The 15025-nt window shown below is 45.0% G+C and overlaps 1 protein-coding gene across 2 annotated transcripts in view; it reads right to left on the reverse strand.

Moving 5' to 3' along the window:
* The window catches only part of FRMPD2 (FERM and PDZ domain containing 2), a 127295-nt gene that overhangs the window by 3683 nt on the left and 108587 nt on the right, over positions 1-15025 (reverse strand). The window contains exons 38-44 of one of the 2 annotated variants that reach the window (XM_038410070.2): positions 13589-13757; positions 11370-11458; positions 8980-9053; positions 6296-6414; positions 4985-5133; positions 2796-2886; positions 1335-1669 (exon numbers count right to left, since the gene is read on the reverse strand). In XM_038410070.2, the coding sequence (XP_038265998.1) occupies positions 1335-1669; positions 2796-2886; positions 4985-5133; positions 6296-6414; positions 8980-9053; positions 11370-11458; positions 13589-13757 (1026 nt within the window). Of the gene's footprint in view, positions 1-1334; positions 1670-2795; positions 2887-4984; positions 5134-6295; positions 6415-8979; positions 9054-11369; positions 11459-13588; positions 13758-15025 lie in introns of those variants that run through there. The other variant, XM_043518996.1, reaches the window with a different exon arrangement.

Consider the following 15025-nt stretch of genomic DNA (forward strand, 5'->3'; position numbering starts at 1 on the left):
TGTTAGACGTTTGGTGGTGGCAGCAATAAAGTCCAGGGACAAAAGGTAAAATAGTTTGTACCTTGGGGAAGTTTTAACCTAAGCTGGTAAAAATAAGCTTAGGGGGGTTTTCATGCAGGTCTCCACATCTGTACCCTAGAGTTCAGAGTGGGGAAGGAACCTTGACAACTGGAAAGACCACCCTAACTGTATGTCTATGCGAACTGGAAGCAGGAAGGACTGGACATCTTGCCCAAGAGCCTGTTCTCATCCAGCAGATTCAGGAATCTCCGAACGTTTGGACATCACTAGGTTACCAAATTCAGGGTCCATTTTGGTCAATTTCATGATCATAGGATTTTAAAAATCATAAATTTCATGATTGAAATCTGAAATTTCACAGTGTTGTAATTGTAGCAGTCTCAACCCAAAAAGGAGTTGTGGGGGATTGCAAAGTTATTGTGGGGGGGTTGCAGTACTGCTACCCTTACTTCTATGCTACTCCTGATGGTGGCGCTGCCTTCAGAGCTGGGCAGCTGGAGAGTGGCGGCTGCAGGCCAGAAGCCCAGCTGTGAAGGCAGAGCCGCCACCAGCCGCAGCACAGAAGTAAGGATGGCATGGTATGGTATTGCCAACCTTACTTCTGCTCTGCTGCTGGTGGGGGCTGCTTTCAGAACTGGGCCCTCAGTCAGAAACTTCCACTCTCAGGACACCCAGTGCTGAAGGCAGTGCAGAAGTATGGGTGGCAATATTGCAACCCTCCTAAAATAACCTTGCAACCCCCCTGCCACTCCCTTTTGGGTCAGGAGCCCCAATTTTAGAAACGCTGGTCTCCTCTGTGAAATCTGTATAGTATAGGTTAAAAGCACACAAAAGACCAGATTTCATGGCAAGAGACCAGATTTCATGGTCCATGACCCATTTTTCATGGTCGTGAATTTGGTAGGGCCTTAGACATCACATGTGGCTGCTTCTCGGAACTGAGTGCGGATTGCCCATCAGTGCAGCCAAAGAACACATCACCCCACACAGTCGTCCTTACTGAGGACACAGATTTAAAAAAATTCCTAATCTGAGCACATCCTACAAGTGCCCTCAACACCCACTGCAGTTAAAGGCCTTCAGTTCCTGTCCTGAAAACTGCAGGGTCAGATCCACGTTTCTGCACAGAGCTAAGGAAAAATCACCCACTCTATGTGCACTCCTATAATTCAGGTTTTGATAAAGCTGAAAAATAATCAGAAAATCCTACAAAAGAAATTTACTCAACACTACTCTAAATACTGCCAGAGAGATACAATACGTAGTGTTGAAGTTCCCCTCTTCAGGCATACAATAAAATATATTTAATTTACCTGCTTGTTAATTATTTCTATTATTCGAATGATAAAATATTCCAAGATCTGGTAGTTGTCCAGCCTCAGATGGAATTCACTGAGGTCTAGAGAGTCCTGTGGAGGTTCAGGCCAGTATCTGTGACACTTGACTTTTCCAAGCTCCACTTCTTTCGTCATCATGGCAATCACATCTGACTCATTCTCCCAAATCATTTGCCAGAAATCAGCCACAGTGCAAGGCAGAGGCCCTTGTGCTGAAATATAGAAATGTTCCTCTTCTCCAATATGCGTTCGGATGTAACTTGCATTAATGTAGCCCCTGGTTGCCCCAAGAGGAACCCGTGTTGCATCATCTGGACAGAAAGAAAAAGTCCTCTGAAGTTTTGCTATTTCAGCTGAAGATCTAAATTCATGTCTCTGTCTAGGCTCTAAGGGGAGCTTGAACATCAGGCAGTTGAATGTTGTCTCAGTGATATTCATGGTGCATTTGGCTGGCCAAGCAGCACTAATATCCCTGCTAAGAGGCAATTTCTACAATCATATTATATGATTGATCTCTTTCTGCTAAGAACTATATTGTTTCTTTAAGACACTTCTGTCACAATCTGACAAGCCTTATAACAGGGTCCTATGGTAATAGTCCAAAACACTGCAGCTCACCCTACTGTTACCTGAACCAGTATCATATGATCCTGTAAAGTTTCTGTAACACAGGGAACTTTAAAACTTGTAATATTTCTCCAATATTACACAACACTGCAATGCTCCCATTGTTACAGATTACAAAGAGGTCTGTGTGTAAATGAAAATGGCATAATGCTCTCTCTGTTAATAGTGAACATTCTGCTGTGGCAATCAAATCTTAATTCCAGAAGCCAGCTCTGATTGGTAGTGAAACTTTTGTGCCTTGCTTGAATTGATCAATGGGGATTTGGGGTCTGCGGGTTGGATCAGAAAATATTTATGTTCTCAGATGCTTTGGAACATAGGAAAGAATTTTACCCCTTTTCGGGGGCCTCAATCATGCTGGGACAGAATTCCATTGTATCACAGTCATTTGACTGGCTTTAAAGCACAGTCATTACAGTTAGGGTTAAATCTTCCTGTGCAAAATTTAGGAAGAAGTTCATCATTTCACCTCCCACCTCTCCTGCACCCCTGGGGACAATGTCTGGGGAATCTAGACAGCAGCAAATTCATTAGCCTTACCCTTGCCCTACTCCCAGAAACCCACTGTAGAGGGGAAGATCAGGGACCCCTCGTGGAGCTGGGCTCCGTATCACTGAAGGGGTCCAAATCTCCTGCATGAACCCCACCAATTCTACCCACTGCCCATGTACCAGATTCCATTGTTTCTGGAGTCCCCGACGACAAGAGGAGGGGCTAGATTTGCCTGCTATAACTCAGCCTACCAGCTGTTTTCCTTGGCTCCCATGTATTCCTCAAGTGTTTTTAAGTCCTTTTAGTGTACTTGCTTACATGGAAGGATATCTCGGTATCTGTTTTTCTCCCGGTTTTCTGGCGCTTTCCCAACTTGGCAGCCATCGAGCGGTTTCATGTGTTCTAAAGCCTAGATCAAAGGTAGATAGTCAAGACACTTCATTTCCTGCCTCCAAAGAGAAGCTGCAGGGTTAGCATTAGGACTCGCCATCAATGTATGTGACCTATGACTAGGAAACCGAGTTTTGTTTGGAATACACTCAATACGCCCTACTTTATATTTTCAGGTAACACAGAGGCCCAAAAGCAAGGCGCTTTCATTTCCCACCTTCTAAATACTTAGAGAGACCAGTGACATTCTTCAGCCCCCATGACTGAGTATTTCCAGGGATTTCCCATGAGATTTCAAACCAAGGTCTGAGCACATCATCGAAGATCCCATGGCATATATGTTAGTGAAGGGCGTGTTCATTCTGGTGTCTCGGCCACATTCCAGCATGGGTAATGAAGAAGCTGCTGCCGTAAGAAACACTTGTAATTGCTAGCACAGAGCAGATGTCGCATTTCCACCCCAGTGGTGGCTGCATTTCAGTGATTGGGGAAGTGATATGTATAGGGCACAATTCAAAGGTAGGTAGTGTAAGTTACGTGATCGTAAGTGTTTGTACGTAGGTAGGTTTAACTTGATATAACAAACACATCAAAGAACAGGAAGGTGTCAGTTAAAGTAGTTTCATTGACACCTTTTTGCATTTTCTTGTAATTTGCTTTTCCTGTTCCTCGTTTTTATCGCCTTGGGGTGAGTTACACCAACTTACACTCTCCAATACCTACTTACACCCTATTATCGACGTATATGCTACACTAGGGGTTATCAAACTTCTTTGCCCTGCAACCCCCTTCTGACAATAAAAATTATTATATGACCCCAGGAGAGGAGACTGAAGCTTGAGCCTGCCTGAGCCCCGCCGCCCTGGGTTAGGGGCCAAAGCCCAAGAGCTTCAGCCCTGGGCAGGGGGCCTGTAACCTGAGCCTTGCCACCCAGGGCCAAAGCCAAAGCCAAAGCCAAAGCCTGAGCCCTGCTGCCTATGGCTGAAGCCCTTGGGCTTTAGTTTCAGCCCCGTGCCCCAGCAAGTCTAACGCCAGCCCTGGCAACCCCATTATAAAGCGGTCACGACTCACTTTGGGGTCCTGACCCACAGTTTGAGAACCCTGTGCTACATACTCTTGAATTTGGCCCACAGTCTGTAAAGCGCTTGGTGATTCCTCAGTGTGAAAGGAGCTCTGGACTAGTAAGGTACCGTGGGCCCAGACCTCATTCCGATAAAGTGCAAACTGGTTTTGAATGACGGATCAGGTACAAAGAATGGCCTTAAAAAGGGACTACATCCTGTGTGACCAGACTCACAGGACTCAGCTGATAGCTGCTGTAGGACACTATAGCCAAGAGTGACCTAGGGCACCCTCCTGCCTGAGTCACTGATAGATAGGAACTTCAGAGGCTGTTAGGCTTGTGGGTTAGCAAACACTACAGACTTCTATCAAACACCCCTTGGGGGGATTTTGTTACCGGATGGCAAGAGCTGGACAGGAAATAAAAGGAAGAAAGGAATATATAAAATAGGAATTACCATGGAGACCAGGGACAATTACCAGATTCTTCAGAGGAAGGTCCAACCTTGTAACAGACAATTATAGAATAACTTGTCCTTAAGGGAAGTTTATGACTAGCCCCCATCAGTCAATGGTTGGCTTATGCTCTGAAGCAGAAGAGTTTATAACTTTTATCATTTTTATCCCAGCTATTGTAACTTCCCATGTTCTCATTATCCATAGAAGTGTCTAATCCTCTTTTGAATTCATAGAATCATAGAACTGGAAGGGACCCTGAGAGGTCATCTAGTCCAGTCCCCTGCACTCATGGCAGGACTAAGTATTATTTAGACCAGTGGTTCCCAAACTTTTTCCGCCTCTTGTGCAGGAAAAGCCCCTGGCGGGCCGGGCCGGGTTGTTTGCCTGCCACATCCGCAGGTTCGGTCGATCGCGGCTCCCAGTGGCCATGGTTTGCTGCTCCAGGCTAATGGGAGCCGTTGGAAGCGGCGCGGGCCGAGGGACATACTGGCCTGGGGACATGCTAATCTTTGAGAAATTTGTTTTTTTCACACATAATTCATTTTCCCAGCAGTGCCAAACACTTAGGCCTACAAAAGCAAAGCAACACATCTCACCACAAACTCTTTCAGGATCTCTTGTTCTTCAATCTGCCTCCGAAGGCTCCAGATCAGAACTCTGAGACGAGACTTCAGATCTTCCCCAGTCGGTGATGGCATAATGTGAGTCAGCTGAGTCAGCTCATCTTCAGAAACAAGTTTTCTGCCTAGGCATTGACAACAAAGAGAAGGTGAGTTTAATCTTTGTAGTGCAATGTGCACACACTGCTGGCTTTGAAAAGAAGGGGATTGCTAATCTTCAGTTCCTTTTGCCACCTACTTTTTGGAAGCAGAATCCAGAAGTAGTTTCTCAACCTCGGTTATGTTTCCGGCTGACACAAGCATAAGTCAAAACCCTGGATCTAAACACCCCCAAATTTCATGGAAGATGGATTCTGAGCCAAACACTGAAGCTCCTGGCCATGTGTAGTTGCTAAACACAGCCTAGACTAAACACAGTGTTACCGCAGAACTGTATACTTCAATGCCTGCTTACACTGGTACAAAAGACTCCATCCACATGTTCACTGTAAATCCTCTACTTCCTACAGATTAGTGTGGTCACTTTCCTGGTGCTAGGAATAATTATTGTACATTAACTTTCCCCCCAAGTCAGGAAATATATCCTGTTCTGTTTTTACCTCTCCCTCCCACTCCAGCCCAGGACTTACAATTTTTCAGCATGTTGGCTGCACCAAAGCAAAGATGAATTTTTATTGGTTGTAGCCCTACCTGAGGTAGATGTCCCAATTTGAAACTGTGGTCTACTGAGCACATGGGTAAATGGTTAAGAAACCTGCATAAATGTCAAATATTCTTACATGAAACACTGCTAGGTCAACGGAATCTGAAGACTCACATTTGGTCTATCTGAACTCTCGTGGGACACTACAGTGAATCTATGTTCAGACCGCTGGTGACACTGGAACCAGAGATGCTGGGATGAGTTACTCTGTAGTGCTAACAGCAAATGGAGATTCCTCGTTAGCTCAAGTTACAAGGGCCTGTAATGCAGGAGCAAGACAATCTAAGCTCTATTCCTGCCGTTGCCATGAAGTTCCAATGACCACAGCATGCAGCATAATGATGAAAGTTGTGTTCCAAGAAGCCACAGGTGGGATAGATAGAAAGAGCCTCAGCTGGTGTCCTATTACTATTTATATCAGTATAGCACCTAGAAGCCCTACTTACAGACCAGTAGTGTTAGGTGATGTACAAACACAGAACAGACAGTCCCGGAATGGGCCTAATTCGGTTGAGCTAATTAAAACTATACTGGGGATCTGGGCCAATATGTTAAAGAAAAGAGAGAGCCTTTCACACATTTACCCCTGGATAGAACAGAAATCCTCCGGGTCGCATCATCTTCCTCACTCATCCAGCTGTCAGTCTCAGACTCCTGACTGTCTGTTCTAAAGCTGCTTTCACACGTGGAGTATTTCTGTGATCTGTAAAGCAATGTTCAGTTAACATTCTAGTTGGGAGCGGGAGCCATCATTACAATGAAGGCTGCATAAGCGTTTGAGTTCTACGCTCCTTTTTAAACCACTCAGCACTTTCATGAATTTTCCATTTTCAGACACTGGCATGGGTTCTGGATGACAGAAGTCCCCCACAGCAAAGGTTCCCTTTGTCTGTAGCAGTGTCTGTAAATACAGCAGCTAATGGTATCTGCTGCTAACTTTATGGAGCTTAATTTTAAAAGGCTGAGGAGACCTTATATGTAAATCCAAACAACTCTAACAACGATTTAAGCGTGGTAAAGTTATGAGCAACTGAAAATAGGGTCTTATAATAGAAGAAGTGCTAACCTACCTTAGCTAATAGGCCCTAATGGTAGGGCCTCCTAAAATAAATATCTCTCCAGAGTGTTTTACAGCATGGAAAAGATAGCCCTGAATCGAAAGTCCCAATCCAAACACTGCTTCACTTTGGAAAGTCTGGATCTGAATCCGAACTTTGAGGCTACTTTTAACTCTTCAATGGGCCAAACCAAAACCCCAGATCTAAATCACACTAAACTTTGGGAAAGTTTGGATCCAGATCCACACTTTTAGCTGGGACCCATTTCCAGTGTAAATGGTGTATTCTCTGTAAGTTGAAATCTTTAAATCATGCTGTGAGGACTTCAGTAACTCAGCCAAAGGTTATGGGTCTATTTCAGGAGCGAAAGAGGGTCTGTGGCCTGCAATGTGCAGGTGGTCAGACTTGATGATCATGATGGTCCCTAAAGTCTATGAGTCTAGTATAGAACTAAACATAAGAAACATTAGCTCATCTTGAACTGCAACAGTCCACAATGAAACTGCACTAGCAGGTCACAAGAGGATCACATTCTCACCTCTTAACTACACAACGACCAATGTCAGATACAAATATTTGTCTTCTTTATCATAGTTGTTAATTTCACACAGAAAAAAACCCAATTCCTGTGCCTTTAAGTCCAAGAAAATCACACACAATTTCTTTCTCTGCTTGTATGAGGGATTCATAGATACTAAGGTCAGAAGGGACCATTATGATCATCTAGTCCGACCTCCTGCACAACGCTGGCCACAGAATCTTACCCACCCACTCCTGCGAAAAACCTCTGACCTATGTCTGAGCTACTGAAGTCTTCAAATCGTGGTTTAAAGACTTCAAGGAGCAGAGAATCCTCCAGCAAGTTACCCATGCCCCATGCTACAGAGGAAGGCGAAAAACTTCTAGGGCCTCTTCCAATCTGCCCTGGAGGAAAATTCCTTCCTGACCCCAAATATGGCAATCAGCTAAACCCTGAGGACATGGGCAAGATTCACCAGCCAGATACCCAGGAAAGAATTTTCTGTAGTAACTCAGATCCCACCCCATCTAACATCCCATCACAGGCCATTGGGCCTATTTACAATGAATATTTAAAGATCAATTAATTACCAAAATCATGTTATCCCATCATACCATCTCCTCCATAAACTTATCGAGTTTAATCTTAAAGCCAGATAGGTCTTTTGCCCTCACTGCTTCCCTTGGAAGGCTATTCACTCCTCTGATGGTTAAAAACCTTTGTCTAATTTCAAGTCTAAACTTCCCAAAGACCAATTTATATCCATTTGTTCTTGTGTCCACATTGGTACTGAACTTAAATAATTCCTCCCCCCTCCGGTATTTATCCCTCTGATATATTTATAGAGAGCAATCATATCTCCCCTCAACCTTCTTTTAGTTAGGCTAAACAAGCCAAGCTCCTTGAGTCTCCTTTCATAAGACAGGTTTTCCATTCTTCGGATCATCCTAGTAGCCCTTCTCTGTACCTGTTTCCTACGCATCTTGTGGAAAACACAACCCACCAAACTTTCTAACAAAATTGCAGCTACATACTTCTGAAGGTTATGAATATGGCTGATTAACATCTTCTTTTCCAGTTCATGTCCATGTGTGGAAAGCGGAGCCAATTATTTATTCAATCATTTGAACTCTTTTTCTGTTTGTGAATTATCCCCAAATAGACTTTGATTTTTATGGTTTTGTTTATCATTTGATGAACGACTTATATAAATGTATTTCAGTCAGTGGGCTGCTCAGATGAATTAATTCATTATTCATGCTGTGAGATGGTTGATCTCTATCATGGGGGGCTGTTTCTGATCACAGATTCAATGACTTCCAAGGTAGAGCCAAGCAGAACCAGGGACACCCAGCAATGTCAATGGCAGCTGAGGCTGCTGAGCACGAAAATCAGACCACCTGGTGCTGCACAGACAATATAAATCTTAAAATGTTTTTTGTAAGAGTACAATATGCCTTGATGTCCTTGTCTAAAATTCCCCCTCCTGTCACTGCTGTGTGGGGGCTTGTTAGCATCCCATTCCAGAGGTAGCTGCATTTCAATAGTGCTGAATAAATGTAGCTTGGGACTCACTATGGGATGGATGGTGCTGTATAAATCTATGACATTAGGATTGCTCAAAGAAATAGAAGAACAAACTGGCCATGCTGTACATTGTCATTAATTTTTATGTGCTGGAAAGCCTGACCTGTCTGCATTTGCCTCATATTCCAGTTCAGTTGATTGACTTTGCAGGGGTGAACCGCATTTACTTTCTGAATCCTGTGGAAACAAAATAAAACCATAATGAAAAATCAATGGGAGGAAGCATCGAGAATATCGTTAATTTCATTGATAAATTTACTTCTCATCTGACAAAAACACGTCTCTTGTCAAAGCCAGAAAAGGGAAATGGAAAGTCAAAGATACATGCACAAATCTCAATTCAGCATTGCAGGAACTACTCAGCGTAAAAAGTCTCTTCGGCTGTATTTGCAAGCTCCACAACAACCCAGACATCTCTGTACAAGTGCACACCCTAGCATGCATCACTGAGATCTGGAGGGATCCATATTAATTATTTCTCTGCTCTCACAATGAGAGTACAGTCACTTACAGGATTTACGATCCACGCCATGCTCTCTGTCTCCCATGTACTGTATTAACTGGCAGCAGGAAGCACCATTGGATGAGCATGAACTACTGGCAATAACTTGCTTTTAATCCCAGGCACAACAATGCCAGCTGCTAGTGGCACGGTGCAGCTGGTCTGTGGAAGGAACACTTGACTGGTGGAGAAAGCAGACATTTGATCGCTCTCCAGATGGAGGAGAGAGTGTGCATATCGGTGGCTGATTGTATAGTTCCAGAGTGATAATTGGATTCTGCATTTAGATTATAATACAGAACATCTGCCTTTATCATATGCAAGTTGCTCCTTCTCAATTGTAACATTTGAGAGATATTTACTTAGATTTCAGTTCAGGATGGATTTACTCTCATCCTTTCCCTAATTTGTATTTCAGATGCAATCAGAAAATCTTCTTTGCATATTACAAAGTGTAAACTGTTGAATCCCCAAAAGTACCTCTACGAAAGTCACCATCTCTGTCTTATTGCCATAGAGTCAGGTTTACTTTCCCCCATCAGAAATGCAAAAGAAGCATGAATTCAGTAATCCAATTTCTACACATAAAACCAAATTGAGTGGAGAAAACCATGGGGATTTTTGTTGGTCTCTTAGCAGAGAGAAGATATTTTGCTTTGCTCCTTTATTCATCTATTTTTCTCAGTACTTTGTCAGTTTCAAAAGCTACCCATTGGGAGCAAATGGCAGCAGTGGTTTTGAAAGTAAAGCATATACACTACCTGCTTGAAGGAGATTGGGCTCAAGACATGCTGAAAATAACCAAGAATAAGACATGAGTTTTAGGCTCCCATTCAGCAAAGAACTTAAACATGGGTTGAATGCTAAACATGTGCTTTGCTGAAAAGGAAGGGACTTAACCATTTGCTTAAAATTAAACAAGAGTTTTAATATATTGCTAATTGAGGATTTTATTTTATTTTGGGGGCATACTGATTTGCTAGATCATGTGCACAGCATAGATGTGATTCTGTATTTTAGTGATCATGGACAGTTAAGTTCCAATCTAATCCCTTGCTCAAAACTTTGTCAAACAAATTCCTCCCACCCTGAAATTTTCTCAGCTCGATTCAACTCAAAGATGCCATTTTTGTTTTATTTTAAATATGTGTGAAATTGGTTGAGCCTTTTTTTTTTATCATTTGAGCATGGAAAGAGTTACATTTTGGCCATATTTTTTATCAGCAATTTTACAGCTGTATAACTAAAAAATGACCGAAGCTACAAAACTTGGAATATTTGGTAGAGGCTTACTGAGGCTTAGATACCAAACTAAGTTTGAGGAAGATAAGTTTAGTCTTTTCAAAGGCAGCAGTTGGTGGTCACTGAGGTGCAACTTTTTAATATGTATCTCATTAAAAAAATGGCATTAAAAATGTAAAAGTTGCAAAGTCAAACATTCAGAAGTTAGGAAATGCCAGAATAAAGATTGTCTGTGCAATCTGAATTCAGCCCCCTTGTGTGTCTGCGTTATGAAACAGTCTTTAATTACAGGATCACGTACTATGTTTTTTTCCATATGACCCCTGCTTCAATCCGGAGCTACCAGCTCTGCTTATAATAGCCCATTCCCTTCAGCATGGTTTATTGCAGTGGTTCTCAAACTTTTGTACGGGTGACCCCTTTCACATAGCAAGCTTCTGAATGCGACCCCCCCCTTATAAATTAAAAACACTTTTTAATATATTTAATGCCATTTTAAATGCTGGAGGTAAAGTGGGGTTTGGGGTGGAGGCTGACAGCTCACGACCCCATATGTAATATTATTGAGATCCCCTGAGGGGTCCCAACCCCCAGTTTGAGAACCCCTGCTTTATTACTTTATTAGAATATGATCCTCCACAGAGGGGTGGCCCATTAACTGATTTCTCTTCATTTCCCCAAACCCATATCACTAAGACACATGTAAACAGGTCACCAGGTAATGTCTAGAAATTCCACTCAGGCTTCACCTTGCTGCACATCTGGCTGGATTCCTCTTCCACTCCTCTGAAAGTGAATGCGTGCTCGGCTTCTAGGCTTCCCTCGCTACCTTGTCCATCTGAACGCAAGAGAGTGAGAGCAAAGAAAATGGTCTTTAGAATCTGAGAGGCAAGCTCCTCCTCTTCTGTGCAGTGTGACACCGGCAGCTGGGCCAGCAGCATGGAAAGCCCATCAGCAGAGAGCTACAGAAGCAGACACTAGCTGTAAACCCCCCCAGGCTCCAGACACGTGAGCTTCTGGCTCCTCCAACTAGTACATATAGGGTGCAGTCCTACCCACGCTGAAGTCAATGGGAGTTTTGCCAGGGACTTTGTGGGAGCAGAATTTCCCCCAGGCTGTGTATCTGGCAGCTCTTCCCCACCTGCCCCACTTATCCCTACTCCCACACTGGAGATGAGAGGGGAACAGGTCACCTCTTCCTTCCAGGCCAGCACCTAACGCAGTTTCCAAGTCCTGTGGAGAAGAGACTTTTAATGTGACTTATGGGCCGGGCTTTCACCCTCAGCCTGATGCTCAGAAGGACTGGAAAAGGGGGGGGGGGAACGTAAACCAGCTGCTCCCTATATCTGACTCCAATTCACAGGGGTCACCTGGGGGCCATATCCCTCATGAGCAGCCTAGCCTGATGGACCCCCATCCCCATTCGTCCCGCCTCATTCCTCAACTGCTGCCAACTGTCACACCCTCCGGTAGAACCTTCTCCCACGGTCTCTGTGACATCGCTGGCTGGCACCCCCCAGCACGAGCCTGGGTGAGAAACTTCTCTCTCCACGGCACACCGGAAGTACAGTCTGAGCAGCGTTTGGGGAAGGATGGGCCAGCGCTTAAGAGTGCAAGCAAAGCTCTCAGGAGACCCAAGTAGGATTCCTTGCTCTGTCTCAGCCTTTCTATGTGACCTTGGTCTCATCACTTTGTCTCGCTGTGCCTCAGTTCCCCACACTGCCCTACCTGAGCGTGGTGCTGAGAGGATAAATACACTGAAGGTGCTCAGATACCATGGTGATGGAAGTCATAGACAGACTCAAGGAATTAATGGCCATCCAAAGCCAATGGAATGTGGAGATGTCAGAATGAGCAGACTGAGCATAGACATGGTTAACATAAGGGTAAGGAGTGAGGGAATAAGAGCCCATGTGGATGATGATAGCAGTGAAGAAAAGGAAAACCGCCTCCCTCCTTCTGTGTAGCAAAATAAAACTGCATTTAGTTCCAGGGACTGGGAAATGCTTGCAAGACTTTCAAGAAAACTGCAGCACTAAAAAGTCCCTATCCCCACAGCACACTAGCTCAACCTAAAAGCACCAGTCCCTTGACTCCTGAAATCATCCACTCCTACCTTCTTTGATGAGCAAGCCAAAAAATGGCCCCTAAAATCAATCCATAACTCATATCCCACAAATTCTTGGACCTCAAAAGGATTATGGGATATCTAGGGCGATTTTCTGACCGTTTATTGGATTGGGGACCAACAAAGCTTGAGAATCACTGACTCAGCGATGCCAGTTAGATGCTAAATGGCCAGCTATATATGTAAATTACCACAACTTTGTATACAATCAGTGCAATCAGTGCGTGCAAATTCTACAAGCCATGCTCTCTAGTGCAGCAAAATGTTTGTGTATATATATATATATATAAGCAAGAATTCAGACCAATCTGACATTCAGAGCCTGATTCTTACCCCCATTACACTCTCTGCACCACTATGCTGGCTGGCTTAATCAGCTGCCTGGCATTCTTTGGGGAAAGGAGGATTTTGGGTGGTGGAGAACAGACACTATGGCTCTACCCCAGCCCCGCTGGTACCCCCCGGCACAGGGAACATGGTAAGAATGTCTCTGTACTCCAGCTATTCCCAGCTCTGGGAATAGCCCCCTGGGAACAGAAGAAACCAGAGCTAAGTTGGTGTATCCCTGAAGTTGCTATAACTTTGCCCCCAGCCATCCCCAGAATGAAGCTTAAAGCCACCTTTGCCTGTTCCCTGGGGTCCTGTGCCAAGCACTGCTTGGTCAGAGTGGAGAATCAGGGGCAGTGGGCCCAATTTTACTCTCACTTACAGTGGTGTAAAGCAGGAGCAACTCCTTTGAAGTCAATGGAGCTATACTGGTGTCGCTGAGAGGAGAGTCAAGCCAAAGCACACCACCTGCCCACTTTGAACATGCAAGGAGTGGACTGCGCTAATGCTTACCAGACTGGGCTGTTGTGCTCTGGAGGGAAGAGGTATCGCACTGGCTGCCTGAATAAGCCCAATGCAATGCCGCGCTTCGGCACACAGTGAGCAGAACAGTGCCTTGAGCCTTGCGTAAGAGGTCAATCACCGTATTGCGTGTTAAACCAGACACTAAATCTCCATTCACCTGGAAAGCACACAAAGACAAATGCCTTAACAGCCCTGGAGCAGAAGGGTTTCATATCACCACCGATGAAGTGAGCTGTAGCTCACGAAAGCTTATGCTCTAATAAATTTGTTAGTCTCTAAGGTGCCACAAGTACTCCTTTTCATATCACACACTGACACAGAGCACATGTGCACACCTCCCCGACAGCTGAAAAAGGCTCTGATTGTCCACATCCCCTTCACTGTTAATAACTCAGTAGAACCTCTCTCCTAGGTAAACTTTTGTACAGAGCAGTACCACCAGACAGCCACCACCCTCCAGCAACTGACACATTTTCAGTTTTCCATGTTTTGCCCCTTTATCCAGTGGAAAGAAGAGAGAAAGGGAGCTGTGGGGATGAAACATTGAACAAGAACAAATTTGGGGATTTGGGTTTTTTTCAGCTTTTTGTTAAAAAAAGGGAAAAATTTGGGGAAGAAAAACAAAACAAAATCTGCAAACATTTGGTCTGGAGCCAGAGGCCATTTTCTGCTGGAAATGTGTGATCAGCTCTTCAGCTACCCACCCCCTGCGCTCCCTGGGGTACCCTCCTGCACACCTCCCAACCTTCCTGGCAGCTGGCCCCAGCCCACACAGGAGTCCCCCTCATCCTTGACTCCTCTGTCCTCCAGATTGCTCCCTCTGTGGAATCCCCACCGTCTCCTCCCTCCTCCCCACACTTGCTATCCCCAGCGCGCCCCCCCCCCCGACCTGGCACTAACTGGGAGCGGGGGGAGGGGGGAGGAGGAGAAACCGTAGCTTCTGCCAGTGCTGCCCCTCCTGGCTTGGCCAGACTCCTGCTCTGCAGTCACTCAGCCAAGCTTGGGGTGTGGGGGGAGAAGGGAAGAAGCCAAGGCAGGCGGGGAGTTGAGCTCTGCAGAGAGGAGCCCCAGCATGGGACAGAGTGACTCCTACAGGCAGCAGGCTCTACTGCAGCTGCCTCCCACCTATCTGAGCCAAGGGACATGATGCTCCACAGAGCAGCTTCAGACTTTCCTCTTTGCCTCACTCCACTGTCTGCCTCCCTCCCCGCACAGCCAGCCAGAAGTTAGAGAGGGCACAGATACCACTGCTGCCTCATAGGCTGGAAGTTGTGGAGGGCAATATATTCCCCCCTCCCCACAATCCTGCCCATGCCCATCACTCTGGTATCTGGGTCTCTGTCAGCCTGGTTGTTTAATTAGCCATTAACATTACAATGGCTGGCGTGTGCCGTCTCTGCAGAGAGTTGCTCAGCATTTCGGTCT

Source organism: Dermochelys coriacea, chromosome 7 (assembly GCF_009764565.3).
Source record: "Dermochelys coriacea isolate rDerCor1 chromosome 7, rDerCor1.pri.v4, whole genome shotgun sequence".
Classification (NCBI taxonomy): domain Eukaryota; kingdom Metazoa; phylum Chordata; order Testudines; family Dermochelyidae; genus Dermochelys; species Dermochelys coriacea.